Below are 24,888 nucleotides of genomic sequence, written 5' to 3' on the forward strand. Positions count from 1 at the left end.
GCAGTTGACATGTAATTATTCATTTAATCCTCCTAGAAGATAGTATTTTAATATCCGCATTCTCAGAAGAAGAAACATGGACACAGAGACATTAGGTAATTTACCCAAAGTCAAATAGCTAGTAAAGGACCGTAAGAAGTACCGTGGATTCTTTGCTGTTTGGGTATCAGCTAGTTTAGATGGGGTAATTCACTCAGCAGTTTTTAGCACTTCACAGTAATATGGTTGAAAAAGTGGGGGCTTTGGAGTCACACAGACCATGGTTCAAATTTGCAAGTCATATGTCTCCAAGAGCTAATTTCCATTAAGTGAAAAATGAGAATATACCTACAACTCTTGAAAGAAATTGAGATACTGTACATTTAAAAATGTTTCGTGAACTTCTCGGAACTTAGCATGCATTTAAAATTTGGCAGTTACTATTATTTATATCTATACACAGGTATCTTTAAGGTCTTTCTCATCCATTGGCTTTTCAAAAAGTGATATATCTCAAAATCATCTGTATATAATATTATCCTAATTTTGGGTAAAGAGTGCATATATAATACATATGGTTCTCATTTGAAAAGAGAGAAAAAAGGTCCTAGTGTGCTCCCTGTTCATATGGCTTTTTTGATTTGGCAAAAATATAAAGGGAAGAGGCTAAGGTCTCACTCAACTTGCCCACAGATAAGTTCCACTGGATTCCTTTAGCTCAAGTCTTCCTCCAAGTTCTCAACTCAGACTCCCAAGGTGGGGGAGGGGATCGCAAACTAGTAAATTTTTTTTTTTTTTTTTTTTTTTTTTTTTGACAGGTTCTCACTCTGTTGTTCAGGCTGGAATGCAGTGGCACAATCTCGGCTCACTGCAGCCTCCACCTCCTGCGCTCAAGTGATCCTCCCACTTCAGTCTCCCGAGTAGGTGGGACTACAGGTGCACGCCACCACACCTAGCTAATTTTAAAATATTTTTTGTAGTAACTGAGTCCCCCTGTGTTGCCCAGGCTGGTCTCAACTCCTGGATTCAAGTCATCTTCCTGCCCCAGACTCCCAAAGTGCTGGGATTACAGACTTCAGCCACTGCACCCGGCCACAAACTAGTAAATATTAAACCCAGTTTTCCTCCTCTCTTTCAATCCTAGGGTGGAATTCAACCAAGGGTGTAATGGCTTTGAAGCAGGCTGGCCTCACTTTGAACTCAGGAGAAGTGGAAAGGAGTTGCATATTTTCTTAAGGTCCTAGAAAACATAAGGTCCTTTTATAACATAATGTGACACAGAAATATATTACTTGATCTGAAAATTTTTTTTTGTATAAGCACTATCATACACTATTGATGCAACTCAACAATCATTTTGTGGGGCAATTTGGTAATATCAAATTGGTAGAACGATCTTTTTGTAAGGAAATTTGGTACTATCTATCAAAATGTAAAATACATATACCTTATATCCCAGCAATTGTACTGTTAGGAATTTACTCTCAGAAGCATGGCTGGGATATGTGTAAAATATATTGATTGAAGCACTGTTAGTAACAGGAAAACAAACTGGAAACAAACTAAATGCTTATCCTTAGGGGGTACTGGTTTAAAAATTACACTACAACCATGCAATGGAAAAATCAGGTATTTCTTTGTCCTCTCCAAATGTGTTAGAACTCCACCATTTCTTTATCCCTGATTAAGCAAATTGAAATGTTAAGCGTTTTTCTGCTTAAGCCCATCTGGAATTCCCCTGTATAATTTTCAATGCTTCTGAGCTGCTATTTCACTCAAATATTGGTCTTCTCCTGGTTGCACCCCTCTGTCTAGGATCAAGCCTGCCATCAGCAGTCTCAGAGGTATGGAAAAATCTTATTTTTCTGTTTAAGATAGTATTTTCTCTTTCTCTATTGACTGAAAGCATCAATCTTTAAAAACATGCCACCAGTGACCAATGATAAATTAGGATATTTATACTTGGATGGAGTTCCAGCATAAATAAGCTATTTGGGGTGCAGGCAGAGCAGCAGGTTAGATTTAGACCTTTCTAACACCTCTCCTTTCTAACATCCACGGTTCACGTGTCCTGCCTCTGAAAGGCTGCTACAATGTGAAAATCTTTTATATGCTCAATATCTGTTTTATGCTTTTTTTAAAAAAAAAAAATACAGCTCTTCTGAAAACTTGGGAACATCCTTTTAAACAAGGTTTGGATTTTGATACTGTCACTCTTAGAACTACAACCCGTCTGTACTAGAGCTGATTATATTCTAGAATCAGACAGCATGGAGAGAACCTGACAAGCTCTGAAATAAGAAAACTCAGTGATCCCCCTTCAGAAATTTCCTTATCCCTCTGTTTAATTTTCAATATCTGGGATATTGAAAATAATTTACATCTTTAAAAAATCCTAAAGTAAAGCATTTACACTGGCTTACCTTTTTCTTTGACAAAGTATTTTTGCACCTCTGGGATCAGAAAACTATAAACCAACTCAGCAACAATCTCCTCTGACTGAAGATAGGTTCGGCTAAAAAATATAAAACAAATTGAATTATTCCTGGTTTTTTCACTTGAGCTGCTGATTTATGCTTTCCTGCTGTGTAAGCAAATCCATTCAAATCCCACCATCACCTTTTCCTTGATTAAGTGATCTGAAATACCACATTCCTGGCAAGTTTGTTTAACTCCACAAAAAAATTTGGATTTGACCCTGTCCTTCAGTTACCCTGCCTGCCAGGAAGGGAATGTTGGAAACACAGCTTATACATAGAAGCCAGCAACCTTGGGATGAAGTCCCAGTAACGTTGCACACACGTATTCACATTGTTTTCATGCTTCCGAGTATTCTGAAAGTAAGTAATGACAGTAATCTAGATTGCAGAGGATAACTGAGAATACATACGGAGGTATACGCATATTGGCTTCTCAAGAGTTATGTTAATAAAACAATGGACGCTGAAGTATGAGTTATTTGTTTCTACTTGGTGGTGAAATTGTAAGCTCTTGAAAAAATATATATGAGTACCAGCAAATGGCCTGTCCATTCTACAATCTGTTCTCTTGATACACACCGGCTTTCCATTTCATAAGCAATGTCATTGATTTTCTCAGCTATCTTCTCTATTTCTGCCCTGGCTTGTTCTTCTGCGGTATTCGCTTCGGTATTCAGTATTATGTCTTCTAGGTAGGAGCTTATAGTACTATGGTGGACTTTAACTACCTGCAAAAAACAATAATACCCTCACTAAAACAGGTATGCTGTTGTAAACAGCACAAGAAAAATACACAAACATTGGTTAACTTTTCCTAGCTCATATATTTCATTTATTAAGTCAACAGGCCCTTCACTAATCATTCATTTTCTTTAGCATCTCATCAGTCTATTTCTCATCCGCCTACCTACTCACTCTGGGCAGTCCACAGCCATTTAGCCCATTTCAGAATTATGGATTTTATTGGGTCGGGGGGCACCCAATAAGACAGCACTGCTGAAGGATCATGGGCTTCAGAGTCAATAACGCTGGTTCACATCCTGGCTTTGTTCTTACCAGCAACATGACTTGGTCAAACTACCTAACTGTAGCACGGACTAGGAGGTATTCTCCAATGTCCTTTCTCTCCTTCCTCTTACATAATAGAACTCCTGGATTTTAGCTAGGCAAACAGGTGCCTAGAATAAAGACTACATTTCCTAGCACCCACAGGAGCTGGATTGCCCATATGACCACGTTCTGACCAAAGAAAGGATTCTTAAAGGGAAAGACCTGGCTTCCTTTTTTCTCTCTTCATTTCTCCTTTCATGACGACATAATGCTGGAACACCAGCAATCATCTTAAATTGCCAGAAGGGCTACGACCTAGGAACAGAAGAGCAGAAATCTAGAAGGATCCTGGGTCTCTAATGAATTTATTGAACTATCATACCAGCCCTTGACGGCTTCTTTTTAAAGTTTACTTGAAATCATGAAATAGGATACAGATTTTAAAAGTGCATTGCAAGCAAACTCAGAGATTAGAAAAATAAAACAAAATAAAAAGTACAGAGCACATAAATGCACAGTGTAATGAATTAGGGTAAAGTCAGAACCCATGTGTTATAGTAACTGCCAGTATCTCAGAAGGCCACCATGGTTTCTTCCTTTACCACAGCACCTTCCCACTTTCATGGTAAACACTTTCTTTTCTCTATAATTTTGCTCCCTAGGTATGTAACCATAAGCAAAGTAGTTTAGTTTTGCCCGCTTTACAGGTGTATGTATATAGAAAGATTAAGCATCAACTGTGGCATACTTAGTTTTGCCTGTATATGTATGCTGTCTCCTCAACAGATTATCCGCTTCTTAGAGGTAGGGCACTTTTCTGTTTCATGTCTAAACATAGCTTTGTATCTGAGATAATGCCTGGGACTCAGTAACAATTCAGTACCTGTTTCTGGATTGGCACTTCGGCACAATTCTGAGTATATGATACCGTACACCTGTGTGTAAAACATCAACCTTCAATCCCTATGCCTTCTCTACGGGAGAGTCTCAATGGCCAGTTTAATACGGTATCAACCAACTAACCAACCAAAATATATCTGCTGAATGCCTATTAGGTACAGGGATCTATGCTGTGATGTGCAAGGCACAAAGGGAATATACAATATTCATGCTCTCATAGAGCCCACCCTCTTATTCAGGAAGCAAGTTGCATCTATATGGATCAATTAGACAGCTCAGTCATGTAATAGTAGAGAGGTGGAAAGTTTACTATGGTCCATCCATAGCCATATATGTACCTGTGTGTTTATGTGTATCTTTATAAATGTGTAAATTTCTGGACACGTTTGTGTGTGTATGTATGTGAATAAGGAAACGTGTGGCTATGTGTGTTCCTCTATGTCTTGCTAATATTGTGCACACCAGATTATATTTGTAAATATGTCCTCATGTATGTGCCTGTAAAAATGTATATGTATTTAAAGATGAGTCTATGACTTTATATCTGTGTTTCTCACTATCTATATGCATATTTTGGAAATTTATTAAATATTACATTTCTGGTTCATAATTTATGTGCAAGCATATTTCTCTTCAAGAGAACCTGTTTGAATGGAGGTTGGGGAAGTAGGATGGAAAATAGTCATTATATTTTAATTAGGAAGGTTGAGAATTAAAATGTGGATGATATTTGAATCTGTGGGTCCATAGCTGGGTACATTTTTTACCTTAGTGGTTCTTAAATCAGGTTAGAAGGGCTATATTAACCCTTTCTTGCCCTTGCTAGACAGAGCTGATGTTTTCTGACATCATTCCCATTTAGAAGATATCTTCCTAAGAAGCTTTTTGACCAGCTTTTTCCTTTCTCTGCTTTTGTGTATAGTAGCTCCTCTGTTCCATTTCTTCTTATTTTCATCCCCAGCTATTCTTCCCATCCCCAGCTGGTTCTTCCTTAGTGATATTAGGTAAAGGATGGCAAGTTCTGATTTGCCAATAATTTCTAAATCTCAGTCACTCTTTTTGAAGAAAAGTGTGTTAAGATTGGTAGGAGGCTAGAAGCTGGTCACCAACTTCCAAATTTACATCTTCAGCCAAACCCTCATTTCTAAATTCCATCTTGAAGATGCATCTACTGAAACAATACCTCTGCTTAGATGTCCCAAACGAAATATAAATCGATTTCCTGATTCCTCCCCTGCCCCTAAGCTTATTCCTCTCTCAACCTTCCTGCCGCAGGAAATAATACCATCATCTTCCAGTTGCTTAAGCCCGACACTGGCTGTAATCCTCGACTTCCTGTCTCTCACTCTGGCCTTCACTACTTCAACAGCTCCTTCCTGGCCGCATGGTTCCCCCTCTGTCCTCCCTCCAGCCTGTGCTCCACACAGCAAGTGAAGTAACTGGCTTAAAATGTGTCTCTGGGCCCTATTTGTTTCCTTCATGGAACTCATTACATTTTCTAATTCTATACGCGTGCGTATTATGTGTTATTTACGCTTTAGGAGAGAAGGGATCGTGTCTGGGTTTTTTCCTCCAAAGTTTCCCGCAATGCCTTTGTAGAGTGCCTGGCATACAGTAGGAACCCAATGCATAAACAAAAGCCAAATGCCATTTTATGTCATCAGCTTCCTTTGGTTTTACTTGGCTCCTTCTAGGCAGCTTCCATACACCCAGCTGCCCCTACTTGCCTCCTTGAATATCTCGTCCTCCTCCCGCAGGCGCTGTTTTTCCACCTGGCGCCGACCACACTCTTCAGCCTCTCGTACCCGCCGCTGGCGCTCGGCCAGCATGACAAAGGCATGGATCCTCCTCTCCTCCTGCAGTCTCACCAGCTCTTTGGACAGGAAGTCAAACATGTCTGCTAGTGCCCTTCCTTCCAGTCCAGCCAAATGGTTTTCAACCAGTGACACCTTGAAAAGAATAACATAACTTTAAGGACACAAATTCCACTATGAGTGGTGATTATTAGAAGAGGCGCTGGATTACTCAAAAGCCTTGGCAGTCAATTCACTTTCAGAATGTTTTTAATTTTTACTGGGAATATTACCTCTCAACTGGCTCCAACCAAAGTTCTTATGAGGAAAACTGAGGCACGAGAAAGTAGATTGTTTGGTCAGTCACTGATGGACCACAGCCCTCAAATAAGCAAGAGGATTTAGCAAGACTTTTCTGTTAGTGACCATGGAGAATGGGTTTTTTTTCTTTCAATTTTATCGACAAGGTAAAGTGTGTCTTCTCAGACATGAAGGGAAATGTCAAGTTTTTATTAAAGATAATATTGGAGTTTAATCAAATTGAATCTCCTAGAAATTCACTCTTGATACCTGCTAATTTTTCAATATCTTTCCTTTCACACAAGTTAGGAGTTAAGATCTTGAATAACATGAAAGTAGAAAACCTTGGTACTTTTTACTCTTTTAATAACTTTGAAGTCATTAACAACAATATTTGAAATAGCACAGGAATGGCTGGGCATGGTGGCTCAGGCCTGTAATCCCAGAACTTTGGGAGGCTGAGGCAGGTGGATCACCTGAGGTCAGGAGTTCGAGACCAGCCTGGCCAATATGGCAAAACCCCATCTCTACTAAAAATACAAAAATTAGCCAGGCGTGGTGGTGCGTGCCTGTAATCCCAGCTACTTGGGAGCCTGAGGCAGGAGAATTGCCTGAGCCCAGGAGGCAGAGGTCGCAGTGAGCCGAGATCATGCCACTGTACTCCAGCCTGGGTGACAGAGTGAGACTCCATCTCAGAAAAAAAAAAAAAAAAAGCACAGGAAACAGACCAAATGTCCATCTAATCACTGAGGCAAAATTAGTGACCCATTGTGCTCTCTGCCAGAAGTCAGCTATAGTGCCTATTTATGAATCCCTGTGTCCTGGCTTTGACATATGGAGAAGAAAAGTGTAATTAGACTTTGCAACTTCATCCCCTTTCCTCTCCTACCCTTGGTTGTAAGGGAAAAGGGCTCATCTTCCAGTCACATGCCACCATCTCAGTGACAGTTCTCCCTCTATGCTCAGCTCCCTTCCTGGTTTCTATATGAAGGGAGGGAATACTCAGTTCTCAGAGGACATGGGGCTATGGGTAAAAGCATCAGTCAAGTGTGGTTGTTGGCCCCAACACCACCCATCTTCATCCTCACTTGCCTCCTAGCCCACACACTTTCTAACCACAAAGTTCAACTTTACTTATAGGGAGAGATGGAAAGAAAGGGCAAAGCTAAGAGCATTTCACTACTCCTTCCATTCATAAACAGTAGATACTCAGCCCACAGATCACAAATAGATTATCTCCTTTTCTCCAGGGAGCATAAGCTCCCTCACTCGGGGTCAGGTGCAACCTTGAAATTCCTGAGGTGGCTAGAAATCCTGCTCATGTTTAGCCTCTTCTCTCAGCAAGAAATCTGGGTATGCACAGGCAGTACAATCTAATCTGAAATTAAGGGAAATGTTTAGGGAGGGGATTCCACTGTAGTGACAGAAAGTACTGTGTTACATAATTGGGGGTTGTGCATTTTCTGGACTGTTTTCCACAGAAATATAAGAGGAGGGGGAAAGGGGCAGACCGGCATTGCTGCAGGTATACGTGAGGTGCTCACTCCCTCAGATCCCTGCATATATCCAGGGTGTATCAGGTACAGCTGAAGGTAAGCAGTGAGTCCTTGGCTAAGTGACAGCTTTGTCTATTACCTCCTCCCTTAGCAGTAAGCTGACACGATTTCACTCACACGTATATCCACTAAATGGAATAAATGAGCTGTACCCACTAAAGTCATGATCAGAAACCTGAAAGGGCCAACGAGAGCATTTTTTCATCCACAGTCTCAGGGACCAGCACTTCCAAGGCATTCTGCTCCTTATGTGAGCTTTTCCAGGAATCTAGGACTTCTAGATTCAGGGACTCCAGCGTTCACATTCTCCTCTTCCTTCTCTGTTGGGTCTCATAGCCTGTGGCTTGCTTCCTCCCCATTCTGCCTCGCCCCCCAAAAGTTCCCCAAGCTCAGCAACCATCCATGGTGCTGCTGTCATGTGAAAGAAAGAAAGTTGTGGTCATTTCCAGGCTGCTTACCATTTGTGCCCAACTCCTACATAACACAAGAGTTATGTATGTTGCTAAAGGGAGGTCATATTAACTAAGTATTACTTCCCTATAACACTAAATTCTGTGCAAATTGATTCTTTTTCAGATTGACTTACAGAAAAGTGGGAGAGGGAGTAAAATAAAGTGTAGCTATACTATGTCAATAACATTTAAAAATGTGTATATATATAGACAAACATTGGAAGAAAATAGGAAAAATACTTACAGTTCTTGGTTTGGAGCTGTAATTCTTAGCTGTGTCAGGCAGCACACAGCTGGGAGGTCATGATGAAAGTCACCACATATCATGAAACAGTAACACATTTAATATGCAGTTTAACCAGCACGAGCTATGACAGCTCTAAAACTCCAAAATAAATGCTTATATTTTAAGATAAATCTTATTTCTCACTTTTTTCATGTTGCTTTTGTTATTTATTCAGTCTACAAAGCCCTCACTAACTGAAATACAATAGTCACTGGATATTTGGGAAAAAAATGGAAGGAAAAAAATCTTGAAAAGAATGCATTATTTTTGTTTTGTTGTTATTGTTTTGCAAATAAAGAAAAAATAACACCATATTCAAATCAGTAAGGGCACATCCCCAATCAAATTAAGGATGACAGCAGCATTATTTAAGAATTCCAGCACTTTGGGAAGCCAAGGCGGGTGGATCACCTGAGGTCAGGAGTTTGAGACCAGCCTGGCCAATATGGCGAAACCCCGTCTTTACTAAGAATATGAAAATTAGCCAGGCATGGTGGCGCAGGCCTGTAGTCCCAGCTCAGGAGATTGAGGCAGGAGAATCACTTGAACACGTGAGGCAGAGGTTGCAGTCAGCCAAGACTGCGTCACTGCACTTCAGCCTGGATGATAGAGTGAAACTCCGTCTCACACACACACACACACACAAATGCTGACAGAGTGATGGGATCGTGGGGCTGTTTCTTTTTCATCATTTCATTAATTTTTATTATAATGTTGCTGTACGATGATAAACTCAAGGGAGAAAATCTAACAAGAAAGTAACAAGAAAACAAAAAAAGGAAAACCTTGTGCTCATGCAAGTTCCTCTGCCGCTGTAAAGCCAGGGTCACTTGCTTCTCGGCTTTTTCCACCAGCTTTTCATCTTCTCGTAGTGCGTGGCAGGTGCGCAACTCCTGGATCAACTCCAGTCGCTTTTCTTTCCCTTCAAACATCTGTATCGAATCAAATCAAAGAGAGACCTGCAAGTTACCATCCCTTTATGCCAAGCACTAGGAGTCGCACGCAGTGACTTGGTGAGACACTTGTGAACAGCGGGTTCTGTCCTGCCTTTTGGGTTCCACAGAGCAGATGTGTCCCACAGAGCTAGAGTTCAGCCCTCTTTTCTGTGCCTTCAGCTTCTCAGGCAGAGAATGGGCTTAGTTTTCAGTGGGCTGTGCTTAATTTCTGAGAATGCCTCTCAAGGACAAGATGACAACTCCAGGGTCATCTTAAGAAACCAGAACCTTCCCCTCATTTCCTGTGCTCCTTCCCTAATAAGCCTGAGAATGGCATTTTTCGTGGCCATATTTTCTTTTCCAATAAATCTGTCCCTGGTTTGTAATAATCTGTTGTCTGAATTTAACTGTGGCATTTCTCTTGGGAAAATACTGAAAGGCGAGTAAAGAACAATGTTAAACACAAATCGTTCATCCAGCTGATTTGCTCATCATATCTGAATCTCTTATGAGTTACAGCTGCCTGGGAACAAAAATTAACTGGGGCTTTATATCAGTCCATTTTTTAAGTGAAGTGTGCCTGCTCCAGCAACACAAATAATCTGGCTATGGCTTTACAGTCGGGAAGACCAGAGCTGAATTTGCTGGCAGATAACTAAATCTCCCTCAGACTCAGATTACTTGCCTGTAAAATGAGATTATGGATAGGAAAAAAAATAAGACAACACATGTAGAGCAAAGAATAAATAGTGTGGGCATATAGTAAGGGTTCAAAACCATAGTTTATTATTTAGCTCTTTCATTTATAATGTAGGGATTGCCAGACATATGCAAACTCAAATAATTGTATTATGACTGTGGAAAATTAGGGAATCCACCTGGTTGATAATGCTTAAATAGCCAAAATTCAGGTGAGAAAATGTATGGATTTAACAATTCCAAGGAAGAAGTGAGTTTCATACTGCCTTAGTTACAACCATGGAAAATAGCAGGTAGGTCCTTCCTGTCTCTCCCTTTGACACTGTGCCACTCACCCGGACAAACGATGCCATTAGAAGGAAATGGGTCACCAGAAGGAAATGGGTAGGCAACTCGGGTTTAGCTGAATAGGATAGCAGGGTGCAAAAGGGAATTCACTCCAAGGAACCAAGCACATATACATTCTAAAAAATTTATTCTCAAAAGAGAAATGCAGGGCCAGTGGTTGGACCTACACACCATGTTCTGAACGACTCTGCCCCGGAGTAACTTTTGAAGGTAGATCACAGCCATTTCTATTTCTTCTTCTTCCTAAAAGAACAAAGGGAGAACCAAGCAGCTTGCGAACTGCAGCAGTCCAAGCATCAAATATTCTTTTGAAGACTTATTTCAAGCAAAACAGACTGTGCTAGATGCCGAAAAGATTTAAAGAGAAATAAAAGGTGGTCCCTGCCCTTATTGAACATACAGTATTTTAGTGTTACTTACATTAGAATTCATTATTTTTCATCATTAACAAATCATATTACAAGCAAAAAATTCACTCCCTGCCATGCTATCCCTAGAAATGAAACCACTTTCATCTCCTTATATTCCTTTCCAGCAAAATATTTCTTAAAGCAACAAGTATTGCTTATAACATCATTTTGCAACAGGATTTTTCATGTTTGATCATCAGTAGACACAAATACAGCTAGTCTATGTCAGAGTAAGGTACTTCTCACAAGAATTTAGCTACACTGATAAAATCAGAATATAAGAGACAAGGTTAGCCATCTATAAAAAATCATCTTAAAAACTCTGTGTCCAAAGCAGAAAACGCAGGGTCTGGAAATCTAATTAAGATTTCTTTGAATGTAAAAAGAAAACAGCAGCCTAATCGATGACACTAACACACATGAAAGACAATGTGCTGTCAGGCTGGGCACAGTGGCTCATGCCTGTAATCCTAGCACTTTGGGAGGCCAGGGCAGGTGGATCACCTGAGGTCAAGAGTTTGAGACCAGCCTGGCCAACATGGCAACACCCGGTCTCTACTAAAACTACAAAAATTATCTGGGCATGGTGACACATGCCTGTAGTCCCAGCTACTCATGAGGCTGAGGCAGGAGAATCACTTGAACCCAGGAGGCAGAGGTTGCAGTGAGCCAAGGTTGCACCACTGCACTCCAGCCTGGGTGACAGAGCGAGATTCTGTCTCAAAAAAAAAAAAAAAAAAAAAAAAAAGACAATGTGTCAACCAAAGGCCTGCACAAAGTCTAGAAAAGAGAATGTTGTCCAGCAGCACATCCCCGCTGGCTGGTGGGAGTTTCTGGTCCCTCTGCAGGAGCCACTCATCAGAGGTAGTAACAGGTATTAGTGTGGTCTCCCACCAACACCTGCCCTCAGCCAAGAAACACACCAGCCTTCTGAATACAATCTGGCTTCTTGTGAGGACTGTCCCATACTGAGAGATAATGTGCTGAGCAGCCAAGAGGAACAGCCTGATCCAGTGGGCAGTTATAGTTCTCTCTGTAAAGTAATAAATTTGCATCACGGCATCTCTAACAGTTTCCTGTGGATTTGTCTAGTCTGAGTCAGTCCTCTAAATCCTAACCAACTCTGACACCTTGTTCAAATTGAGTCTGGTGAGACGTGGCCCTGGGCAGGGCCCTTTGAGTCATTCCCATCCCAGAAGCAAGCCCGTCTTGATGACACCTCTGGCATTTCGTTCCTCTTCGACTCCAACAGTCACCAGCCATCTCTCCATGTGGGAAGATAGCTATGGTAGCTGATCATCACTCAATCTTCTTTTGCTATTTCATATACATGAACACTACCTTCTGATGCTGATTTTTCATGGAAAGATTTTTTAAATTGTGTTTTTATTTTTGAAAAGGACTGGGTTTAGATTTCATTTCATCTCATTTGTTTTTGTGTGTCTGATGTTTGATACATAAGAATAAAGACAATATTTAAGTCAGAGCTTGGGAAACTAACACTGCTAAATTAGATTTGCTTTAAGCTAAACTATCCTAAGAATAAGCTGACAACGATATTGAATTTAGCATTTCAACCAAAAAGTTTCCAACTTACATTGGACGTCATTTCCAAGGTTGGAGTTGGAAGCCGAGGTTGAGGTATTGGGTTTCTTTGAAGGAAGCGAGGGGGTTTCTTTGCTTCAAGAACTTTATTCTTCTTATCCAACAGTGCCTGAAATAATGCCAATTAATATAATCTCTTTTTTTTAACAAAAATTTGCATAAATTTAAGGGGTAAAAGTGCAGTTTTTTACATGAATATATTACATAATGGTGAAATCTAGGCTTTTAGCATACTCATCACCTAAATAATGTATATTGTACCCTATATTTTCCTTCATTACCAGATCTAGGTCACAGATATAAATATTAATCAGAATATTAATATTCCCTATGGTGACGCTAGGTCAGCTTGAGAAACACAAGAATGAGTGTATCTCCCAAGAGGTGCTACGATGTTCCTAAAAATATGTTAACCGACCAGCCTGACGACCAACATAGAGAAACGCCATCTGTACTAAAAATACAAAATTAGCCGGGCATGGTGGTGCATGCCTGTAATCCCAGCCACTCGGGAGGCTGAGGCAGGAGAATCACCTGAACCTGGGAGGCAGAAGTTGCAGTGAGCGAGATTGCGACATTGCACTCCAGCCTGGGCAACGAGAGCAAAGCTCCATCTCAAAAAAAAAAAAAAAAAAAGAAAAGTTAACCACTGACTAAACATGGTTATATTCTTGGTTTATTCATCAAATGATGAGTAGATAAATAAAATGTGGTATATCCACACAATGGAATGTTATACAATCATAAAAAAAGAATGAAGTACTGAGATGTGTTAAAACCTGGATGAACCTTAAAAACACTATGCTAAGTGAAAGAAGCCACATGCAAAAGGCCATATACTGCATGATTCCACATATATGAAATGTCCAGAATTCCATGTACGTGAAATCCATAAAAAGAAAGTAGAACAGGCTGGGCGCGGTGGCTCACGCCTGTAATCCCAGCACTTTGGGAAGCCGAGGCGGGCGGATCACGAGGTCGGGAGATCGAGACCATCCTGGCTAACATGGTGAAACCCTGTCTCTACTAAAAATACAAAAAAAAAAAAAAAAAAAAAATTAGCTGGGCGTGGTGGCAGGCGCCTGTAGTCCCAGCTACTCAGGAGGCTGAGGCAGGAGAATGGCGTCAACCTGGGAGGCGGAGCCTGCAGTGAGGCGAGATCGTGCCACTGCCCTCCAGCCTGGGTGACAGAATGAGATTCCGCCTCAAAAAAAGAAAAGAAAAGAGAAGAAGGAAGGAAGGAAGGAAGGAAGGAAGGAAGGAAGGAAGGAAGGAAGGAAAGGAAGAAAGAAGGAAAGAAAGAAAGAAAGAAAGAAAGAAAGAAAGAAAGAAAGAAAGAAAGAAAGAAAACAATAGAAAGAAAGTAGAATAGTAGTTGCCAGGGGTTGAGGGGAAGGGGGAATTGGAAGTGAGCACTATTAGGCATGAGGTTTGTTTTGGGGATGACGAAAATATTCTGGAATTAGATAGTGGTGATGGTTGCACAGACTTGTAAATATGCTAAAAACTACTGAATTATATATTTTTAAAGGGTGATTTTATTGTGTGCGAATTAGATTCCCCCCGCTCCCCCAAAATAAAGGGGCAAACAAAAACTGAAGGAATTCATGGCCAGCAGATCTTCCCTGCAAGAAATGATAAAAAAAAAAGTTCTTCAGGCAGGAGAAAAATGCTCTAGATCAAAAACTTAGATCGATATAAGTATAAGAAGAGCAGAAGAGAAGGAATAAATAAAATATATTGTTTTTCTTATTTTTAATTGATCTAAAAGGTAACTGTTAGCTAAATCAATAAAAGTAAAAACGTATTGGCTGATTATAGCACTTGGATGAGTGAAATGAATGACAGGAATATCACAGGGATGGGAAGAAGGAGTTGGGAGTAATCTGCTCTAAGGTGCCTGTTCTACCCATGAAGTGGCATAGTGTTATTTGAAGATGTACTTTTATTATTTTACATGTATAATCATATACTGGTCCACAAAGCAAGCTTCATGAAATTTCAAAGGATAGGTATCACACAGACTATGACCTCTGATCACAGTGCAATTGAGTTAGAGGTTAATGAGAAAATGAGTTAAAATTCCTGCATATTTGGAAATTTTAAAACACACTATTAAATACTCACAGATTAAAAAATCATAATGGTTTTTTTGATATTAGAAATTAAGAATGACAAATACTACATATCAAAACTAATGAAATGTACTGAAAGTCAGTATTTTGAAGGAAATGTTTAACCTAAAATACTTATATAAAACAGATGAATGCCTGAAACTGGTGAGCTACATGTGCAATTTAAGAAAAGACCTGTGAAACAAACCCTAAAAAGGTAGAAAGAAATATAGAATAAATATAGGAGTAGAAATTAATGTGGTTAAAAAACACATAATACAGAAAATCAACAAAATCAAAAGTTCATTGTTTGGAAACATAAATACTAAGAAAATAAGCAAGCCTTCAGTAAACTTGATTAAGGAAAAGAGTTAAGGCATAAATAAACAATATTGTAAGTGAAAAAAGTAGACAAGAATAAGATAAAACAAACATTTAAAAGATTATAAAACAATACTATCAACAATCATATGCCAAAAAAAATTGAAAAGGTAGGTGAAATGGAATTTATAAAAAAAAATAATTTACCAAAAATAATGCAGAAGAGTTCTATAAGTTGTAAAGAAATTGAAGTAGTGGTTAAAATTTTTCCTATGAAGAAAACATTAGTCCCAGATAATTTTATATGCATATTCTACAAACTGAAGGAACAAATCATCCCAATCTTATTTAAACTCTTCTCAAAAAAGAAAAAGGAAGGAATATTCCCCAGTTTATTTCAGGAGACCTGTGTAATTATAACACCAACCCCATACACAGTCAAAATGAGAAAGGAAAACAAGAAGGTCATTTCACTCATGAATGTAGAAGCAAAATCCTCATCAACATATGAGTAAATCAAATCCAACAAGGTATTGAAAATAAGCTGTATGCTTTGACCAAGGCAGGTTCATCCCAGGTATGCAAGGATAGATTAATTTTTGTAAACGATTATAAATGTTTCTACAATAATTAAAAAAATATATAAAAATTGTGTGATAGAGATAAACATTTGATAAAATTCAACATAAACACATGATCAAAGGCTTTAGTAAATTAAGAATAGAAGGGAACTTCCATAACCTAATAAAAAGAATCTATAAAACATCTTAACAGAAAGTGAGAGAATGATGGGTAAAAGGAGATGGGGATGTGGGGATAAAGTGGGAAAGAACCACCTCGATATACATAAATTACTGTTAAGGTCCTGTTTTGAGGAGAGGTTCCCATCAATTTTTATTAACTACTAAAATCAACTGAACAAACACACATGCATGGGCCAGTGATGAGAGTGTATCATAAAACAGTGGGCCTTGAGGTGTGGTTCCTGGACCAGCAGCAGCAGCATCACCGGGAAACTTATAAAAAAGGCAAATGCTCCAGCCCCAACTCAGACCTACTGAATCAGAAACTTTGGGGATGGGGCCCAGCTGCATGTGTCTTAACAAGTCCTCCATGAGATTCTGATGCACAGGAAAGAATGAGCACCACCAGCATAAACCACAGATTCTGTATACCTATAGTCTAGCTACCAAAAGGGAAAGCCCAGCTGGTGGATGATGTGCTGTGGGTCTTGGTGAAGGCTTTAACTAGAGCCTTTAGAGCTTTAACTAGATGAGAAAGGAGTTGAACATGACTCTTTTTCCTCATATGCCCTAATCACATGAACACAAAAGGGAGAAAATCGGGCCTATTACAGCTATTAACACCAACAATAGAAACTTGCTACACCTTAGTATAGTGTCAAATTTTATATAGAGATCCAAGTGGAAAACGCTTTCAGAAAGTAATATGACTTCTGCAAATGGGGAGAAAAATCTCCAAGAAGTCTCCTGAAGTGTGAAATGAGAGGAAATACACATTGGTTCAGCACAGCATGGGCAACCTCAGAAAAGTGCAGAGCAGAGAATGTAGGTCTGTTTGACCCACTGGACATTGCTGCAATTTTTGGAGTGTAGCATTTATCTGCAAAAATCACACTAGAAGCATTTTGTCCTCCAGATAATGATTATACCTTATGAACCTCTGCCAACTCATAGTCCAACCTTGCTGCCCTCTTCAGAAAACCAGCTTTGGTGGTAATGACTTTAGGTTTTGGAGCTCTGATTCGGGGTTGTGTCACAAAATCTGGGAGACATGACTCAAGTTCCACTAATCCTATGGGAAGGAAGCACATGTTTTTAGTATCCAGTGCTTACGTTTATTATTTTTAAGGTATATTGTTAACCTTGTAGCTGTTTGCCAAGCAGTTTCATTAGAATTGTTGAGAGGGTGTATCTCATATAATAGAATGAAGTGTCCCTGAAATGTAATAGCACATTTCCATATAATTAACTCATGTTGTCAGTGACTTAGACTGTACAATGAGAAATGCATTCTAAAGTGAAAATATTGCCCTACAAAAAAGTAGCAATTCCACAATAATAATCAACAGAAAATTAATGATTCTATGATATGTGGTGTCACCCTTCTAAAGTAGACGTTCACCAATTTATTACATTTTGCTCTGGAGACGGCCAGCCAGAGCTACAAGTTCAGCATTGTAACCAGCAACTCATGATCTTGGCCATGTGATACTTCAATTTGTCAGTGAAATTAAATAACTAAATAAGCCTCTTTTGAACTTCATAAGAGGTATAGCCTCTCCATGAACTTATCACCTGGGTCTCCATCCTCTTGCCCACTAGTTTTTTGACATTTCTTTATAAAGGGTTGATTTCATTATACATATTTCTTGTTGGCTTCATAAACCTGGAATAAAACTTTTCCCAATTTGATTGTTAAGTAACTTTTGATTATTAGTGACATTAAACATTTTTTAACATTTACTAGCTAATTGAATTTGGTCCTTGCTGAACTGTTCTATAGTGTGTCCATTTATTTATTTGGGTCTTAGTAGTTTTTATTGGTTCGTATGAACTCGCATTAATAATGTTAAACCTGTTCATCAGTGTTTATTGCAAATATTTTTATTGCTTAGCTTTTAATCTAAATTTCTACATTTTATATACTTAATCATATTTCTGAGACAACCTTCTTATACTGGATTTCTAATTATGTAAATTGCTTACCTTCATAGGTGTTGAGATAGTAGTTTTTTACTACAAAGTCCTCTGAGTTGTTGTCTGGGAAACACCCAAGACGAGACAGAGGCCCATAGACCTGTGATGCATAATCAGAATAATCCTTGATGATATTTCTTCTCTCCAACTTCCCTTCTACATTCTTTCTTTTTCCTACAAGTTTTCTGATTGCTGAAATAAAACATACCTCCATGACTATCTCTAAAATATTGTTCTGAATTATACAAATGCAGAAGAGTAAGCCAATGCTAGTGTTATTCACAGAGAAGCTATTGAAATGAATGAATTTCATGATGACTCACGACAGCCAGAATGTAACGTTAAAAACAGAGGTCTGCCATCTGTGTGGCCCAGATTGTTATGAGACAGGCAGGAGTGACAGAAGCAGAATCAGCTAGTGTCCTCAATCGGTACTCGTCAAAAATGTTTTATAACTGCATTTCAAGCTCCAGGCCAAGAAGAGGTATTCAGTAAAAGTTTGTTAAATGAATGAAACTCAAAGCAACTGGAAAATACATGTTCAGTGGGGAACTAGGGAGTTATTCTCTCCTACAAGAATAATCAAAAGCAAAGACTACAGGTTCATCTTGGTTAACACCAAAATAAACCAAAGACTGTCTCAGCTTACAGCTTTCTGAATTGTTTGGCAGTCAGAGGGAAAGGCTCAACTGTGCACATCAGGAGTATACTCATCTAAAGAGTCATGCTCGCCACCTCCTGTGCTCCTTTTCTCTCAAATCCCATTACAGACCCAAGCCCTTTTGGCAGCTCTGCATTGTGGGCTTTCAACAGGGGTAAAAATCTTATCACAAGATCATGACGTCATGCTGCAAGAGGGGGCCTGTGTGCCACTGCTGTCTTGGGGATGTTGTTTATATTTGATCCTCAGCACTTCTGGGTGTGACTTGGGTTTTAAAATTAAGTAAAAATGATTTAAATTTTATTATTCACCTACAAAAATTAGCCAGATCTATCATTAGTTATACCAAGTACTGAAAAAAATGTTGATTGTATCTAAATAAATATCTAGCAGTTAAGTGCTCTTTCCTCAAAAAGAAAAATTTTAAATTTAAGTTCACTAAACATAATTTTAAGCAATAATTTGTTTTTGTGATTGTTTTGTTTTTGTTGGAAAAATAAGTTTTGAATAATTTTTTAATGTGATTATATTGTGAATGAGTACATATATAAATAGTCTGCACATGTAATTGATACTATTTATTTATTTATTTATTTTGAGACAAGGTCTCTGTCACCCAGGCTGGAGTGCAGTGGTGCTATCATAACTCACTGTAGCCTTGGGCTCCTGGGCTCAAGCCATCCTCCCACCTCAGCCTCCAAGTAGCTATGACTACAGATGTGTACCATTACATCAGGCTAAGTTTTTAAAAAGAATTTGTGGCTCACGCTTGTAATCCCAGCACTTTGGGAGGCCGAGGTGGGCGGATCACGAGGTCAGGAGATCGAGACCACGGTGAAACCCCATCTCTACTAAAAATACAAAAAAATTAGCCGGGCGTGGTGGCAGGCGCCTGTAGTCCCAGCTACTCGGAGAGGCTGAGGCAGGAGAATGGTGTGAACCCAGGAGGCGGAGCTTGCAGTGAGCCGAGATTGCGCCACTGCACTCCAGCCTGGGCGACAGAGCGAAACTCCGTCTCAAAAAAAAAAAAAAAAAAAAAAAAAAAAAAAAAAAAAAAAAAAAAAAATTTGTAGAGATGGGTCTCACTATGTTGCTCAGGCTGGTCTTGAACTTCTAGCCTTAAGCAATCCTCCCACCTCAGCCTCCCAAAGTGCTGGGATTACAGGTGTGAGCTACCTCTCTTGGCCTTAAATTTTTCAAATACAAATTTAACTTGAATCTTTAATTCAGTCATTCTTAATCTTGCACTGAATAAAAATAATAAACCATATACTTCCTCTTTTCATGTATAAAGTACAGATATACATATAGTACATAAACATACGTATGTTATATCTGCAGTATTAAAATTTCTCGTAGCAAGGTGATTAGGAAAAAGGATGTCTAAAATGTCTCCTTTAAGGGCAAAATGAAGAAAGGGTAAGAAACAGGGCTCTTTATCCACGGCTGTGGACCATGAATATGGGGAACCCAACACCTATCCCACCACACACACATACAGACACACACACACACACACACATACACACACACACACACACACACACATTATCTCAGTAACTCGACTACCTGTTAGGACACCATCACTTGATTTTCTTAGTAAGGGAATTTCCTCCACTCTTCTACCTTTAAGAAATAACTCATCTCTCAGCCCTTACCTATGTGATTCCCAGGACCAAAACAGAATTATATCATAGTTAAGTCAGGTTTGGTCAAAGATCCAAAGCAAAGCCCACTTTTCCACTGTCTTCATTGTTCATACTACACCATTACTTGATACATGTGTGCGCTGAATTTTTGCCATTTTTGCCTCTTTTGCCTCCTGCAGTTTAGACCACCGGGCATTCAAGTGCTTCATATTCACTTCATTCTGATTCTCTTCACGCTTCCTCAACAGCTCTTTTAGAACTTCCAGGCGAATCTCCTGCAGTCTTCAAGTAAATTACAAAACATAAAGAAGCATATGGCATCTCAAACAGAGGGCACGGGAACAGCTGCTACAGACAGGCTCTTCTCTGTGGGCTGGCATCATATTCATGTATTGTCAAAAGACCACTCTGGCAAAAGTACGACAGATGAATTGAGGGCGTGGGGGAGGCAACTCAATAGAGACTCTCTATATAATAGGAATATATATGGGTGTAGTTCTCAAGGATGAAGAAGAGTATGCCAGGCAGATGGGGTAAAAGAAGGGCTCTCTAGGCAGACGGGCCTTAAGGAACAGTAAGAGGTTTGTGCACAGTGCCAGGTCGAGTGGTATTCCTGGAGGGTTACATAATAGGGGGAGTGAAGAGGAAATGCAGCTCTGGCATGCTATCCTAAGGAGTGAGGTGAAAATGCCAGTTCCTGGCATATAATAGGTACTCAACAAAGCTTTGTTTCCTTTCCCCCTACCATCAACTTGTTCTCCTTGGGCTACCTTGCTCATGTGCATCCAACAGTGCACAGATGACTTTATTATCTGTACCTCCAGCTTAGATATTTCTTTTTTCTTTCTTTTTTTTTCTTTTTTTGAGACAGAGTCTCGCTCTGTTGCCCAGGCTGGAGTGCAGTAGCCTGATCTAAGCTCACTGCAGCCTCTGCCTCCTGGGTTCAAGCGGTTTTCATGCCTCAGACTCCCGAGTAGCTGGGACTACAGGCACCCACCACCACACCTGGCTAATTTTTGTAGTTTTAGTAGAGATGGAGTTTCACTACACTGGCCAGGCTGGTCTCGAACCCCTGGCCTCAAGTGATCCCACCTTGGCCTCCCAAAGTGCTGGGATTACAGGCGTGAGCCACCACGTCCAGCCCAGCTTACATATTTCTGAACCAGAATTTCCATCTATTTGAATCTCCAGTTGCCCCCTGACAATTAAAAAAAAAACAAAACAAAACCCTACTCATTTGTTCCCCCAGAAGTCTGTCTCTCTTACACCTTCTTCCTGCTGCTAAGGATCTCTCCTCGGAAATGCTTCTTGTATTCCCTAGCTCACGCCTGGTCATCTCACTCCTAACTTGGACTCCTAGCTGCTAGTCTGTCCTCCTTCCAATCTTTGCTCCACCCAGCTGTCAAGGTTTTCCTTCCTAAAACAGAGATTTGAACATACATTTTACTCCTGCTTAGAAATTCATACCTGAATTTATTCACTTACTCATTTGTCAAATATTTATTAAGTGCCCACCACATGCCAGGCAGGAACAATGATGTACAAGATAAAACACCTTCTCTCAACAAGCACTGTTCTGTTGGAATAGGCATAAGAACCGACATTTCCCGCACAAGGAGATACATACCAGGCTAGAAGAGTGAAAACTCTTTGTGGAAGAAGAAAGGATAGGGCAGGGGGAAAAGAGGGAACAGGTGGGGAAGCCTTCCTTAGAGGAGCTGTTAACTCAGGATTGGGATTTGCCACATTGACAAAGGAAAAGCAGGGCCTCAGCAGGGGAAGCTGAATGTTCAACTCAAAAGGACTGGAGGGACAGCAAGATGTCACACTGGCAGGGCTTCTCAGAGTGAATGCACTTGAGAGGGGCGAGAGTGTAGTGACAAATGAGTATGGAGAGGTAGGCATTTTTAAAACTAAGCCACACACCCCAGTCACCTTTCTCTCTAGAGTTAGAAATGCTAGGTTCAATTTTCCATGTCACGACTGACCTCAATCTCTTCAATGGTAAAGTGGAGATAATAATAGTACCCTCTTCATGAAGTTGTTGTGAGCATTAAGTGAGTTAATGTATACACAAAGTGCTCTAACGATAGTCTCAAATTTAAGAGTGCAGCATAATCTGGAGGGCAGGTTCTGATACAGATTGCTGGGCCCCAACCCCTGATTCAGTAGGTGCTGGGATGGGGCCTGATCACCTGCATTGCTACCAAGTTCCAAGGTAATGTTGATGCTGCTGGTCTGTGGACCACACTTTGAGATCTATATGCTCAGAACATCATCTGGCACATAGTAAGCCCTCTATAAGTGTTCCATGCTCTATAGATATCTTCTTCTTCTCCATCTGATATCATAGACAGAGCTCCTTATAGTCCACTCATCATCATCATCATCATTATCATATTATTATTGACAGAGCTCCTTACCGTTCAATTATCATCTGATATTGACAGAGCTCCTTATAGTCCACTAATCATCATCATCATCATCATCATCATCATCATTATCATCATCAATCCAATATTATTGACAGAGCTCCTTATAGTTCACTGGGGCAGGAAGGGGCAGGAAGATGGGCAAGGAGATGGTGCAAAAAATCTCAGACCAACACCTCTCAAGTATTGGTCTACCTGATAGCTTCTGATATTACTATCTGCCTGATGGCTTCTTACCTATGCTTCAAAACCCAGCTCAGAAGCTACCTCCTCTTAGTAGTTTTCTTTCTAAAATCACCCACCTTAAATAGAACTAACTGTTCTTTCACCTGGGTTCCACCAAGCACTTTTTGTACAGAACAGCACATCACCTGATAGACACAGCCTGAGAGGGGTTGGTCTAAGATCTTTTGTCCCATCCTTGTCCACCTTCCCTGCTCCCCCTGCCCCAGTGGACCATAAGGAGCTCTGTCAGGAAGAGCAGTTTTTTATTCATCCCTATTTTCCCAACTCACAGCACAGAGTCTAGCATGTAAAAGGGACTCAAAATACATGTATTAAAATTGCCCTCAGTTTAACAAATGTACTCACTTTCTCAGGTGATGCCTTCGCTCTGGCCAGATACATTTTTTTTTTACACTTTATTTATTCCCCTTTCAATTAATAGACTAACATTTTTTTCCATTCTTCTGTAAAACACATGCATACCTTCGTTTTATAATGTCAATATTTGCATATATTTACCCATACATTTCCTTTACCCTTGCTCTATATTTTTTTCCCTATATCTCTAAGTTTCTTTTTTTGATTATTTTCCTTTTGCTTAAAGGACACTCTTCTTTTCCTTTTGTTCTGCTGGTGATGAATTCCATATATATTTTTTCTTTTTTTTAAATTTTATTATTATTATACTTTAAATTTTAGGGTACATGTGCACAATCTGCAGGTTTGTTACATATGTATCCATGTGCCATGTTGGTGTGCTGCACCCATTAACTCGTCATTTACATTAGGTATATCTCCTAATAATATCCCTCCCCCTTCCCCCTACCCCATGACAGGCCCTGGTGTGTGATGTTCCCCTTCCTGTGTCCATGTGTTCTCATTGTTCAATTCCCACCTATGGGTGAGAACATGCGGTGTTTGGTTTTTTGTCCTTGCGATAGTTTGCTGAGAATGATGGTTTCCAGTTTCATCCATGTCCCTACAAAGGACATGAGCTCATCGTTTTTTATGGCTGCATAGTATTCCATGGTGTATATGTGCCACATTTTCTTAATCCAGACTATCGTTTTTGGACATTTAGGTTGGTTCCAAGTCTTTGCTATTGTGAATAGTGCCGCAATAAACATACGTGTGCATGTGTCTTTATAGCAGCATGATTTACAGTCCTTTGGGTATATACCCAGTAATGGGATGGCTGGGTCAAATGGTATTTCTAGTTCTAGATCCCTGAGGAATCGCCACACTGACTTCCACAATGGTTGAACTAGTTTACAGTCCCATCCACAGTGTAAAAGTGTTCCTATTTCTCCACGTCCTCTCCAGCACCTGTCAGATACATTTTTAATAGTTTTAATGCCTTTTGAAAAGACATATTTTTCCAAAGTACAATAATAAATTTAAATTTCTGCCAACAGGATTGGGTATTTGACACCTACTTTGCCCCAAACCCTACTTTTTTATTAAATTGCAAGCTTTTATCAAAACGTCACAAAGCCTGGATTCAGGCTTAATCTGAAGGGGTTGCAAAAAATTTAACATGTTCCAAATTCAGCACCAAGCTGAGACTCTAACTCTCTGGGTCCCTCTCTCGTGTGTAAGGGTCCTTGGTAGCATTGCTATGAGCAATAAAGTGCGTCAGCGCAGCCTAGCACAAAGGACAAACTCAGCAAATGCCCTTCCTTTGTTCTTGCGAGAGAGTTATAATTTTTTGGTTCTCATAATCTCTTATCATTTCCACATGAGCAACAACTCCATTACTGAAAATATATCAGTTAAAATAATTGAAAACCCAACCACAAGTACCTCAGCATATTGTTATTTATGTATATTGTTATATACTCCTCTCTTAATGGAAGAATTCCATAATTTGTCTTTTAACTAGGAAATGCCCCATCAGCTCTAGCTAGAATGCAAGGTATCCTGACTGTGAACCCAGTGTCTTGGGTGGGGGTGGGGGGTGAGTAAGAGCTAGG

The 24,888-nt window shown here is 39.8% G+C and overlaps 1 protein-coding gene across 3 annotated transcripts in view; it reads right to left on the minus strand.

Moving 5' to 3' along the window:
- MAATS1 (MYCBP associated and testis expressed 1) overlaps nt 1-24,888 on the minus strand; it is a 65,737-nt gene that overhangs the window by 17,079 nt on the left and 23,770 nt on the right. For all 3 annotated transcript variants that reach the window (XR_004027581.1, XM_004091711.2, XM_030801944.1), the window contains exons 8-16: nt 20,383-20,540; nt 17,958-18,140; nt 16,901-17,043; nt 12,786-12,902; nt 10,950-11,021; nt 9,582-9,728; nt 6,137-6,358; nt 3,039-3,187; nt 2,403-2,494 (exon numbers count right to left, since the gene is read on the minus strand). Coding sequence is in view for 2 of the 3 variants with exons in the window: in XM_004091711.2 (XP_004091759.2) it covers nt 2,403-2,494; nt 3,039-3,187; nt 6,137-6,358; nt 9,582-9,728; nt 10,950-11,021; nt 12,786-12,902; nt 16,901-17,043; nt 17,958-18,140; nt 20,383-20,540 (1,283 nt within the window). In the remaining variant the exon portion in view is untranslated. The remainder of the gene's footprint in view (nt 1-2,402; nt 2,495-3,038; nt 3,188-6,136; nt 6,359-9,581; nt 9,729-10,949; nt 11,022-12,785; nt 12,903-16,900; nt 17,044-17,957; nt 18,141-20,382; nt 20,541-24,888) is intronic.

The sequence above is a fragment of the Nomascus leucogenys genome, chromosome 21 (genome assembly GCF_006542625.1).
Source record: "Nomascus leucogenys isolate Asia chromosome 21, Asia_NLE_v1, whole genome shotgun sequence".
In the NCBI taxonomy this organism is placed as follows: Eukaryota; Metazoa; Chordata; class Mammalia; order Primates; family Hylobatidae; genus Nomascus; species Nomascus leucogenys.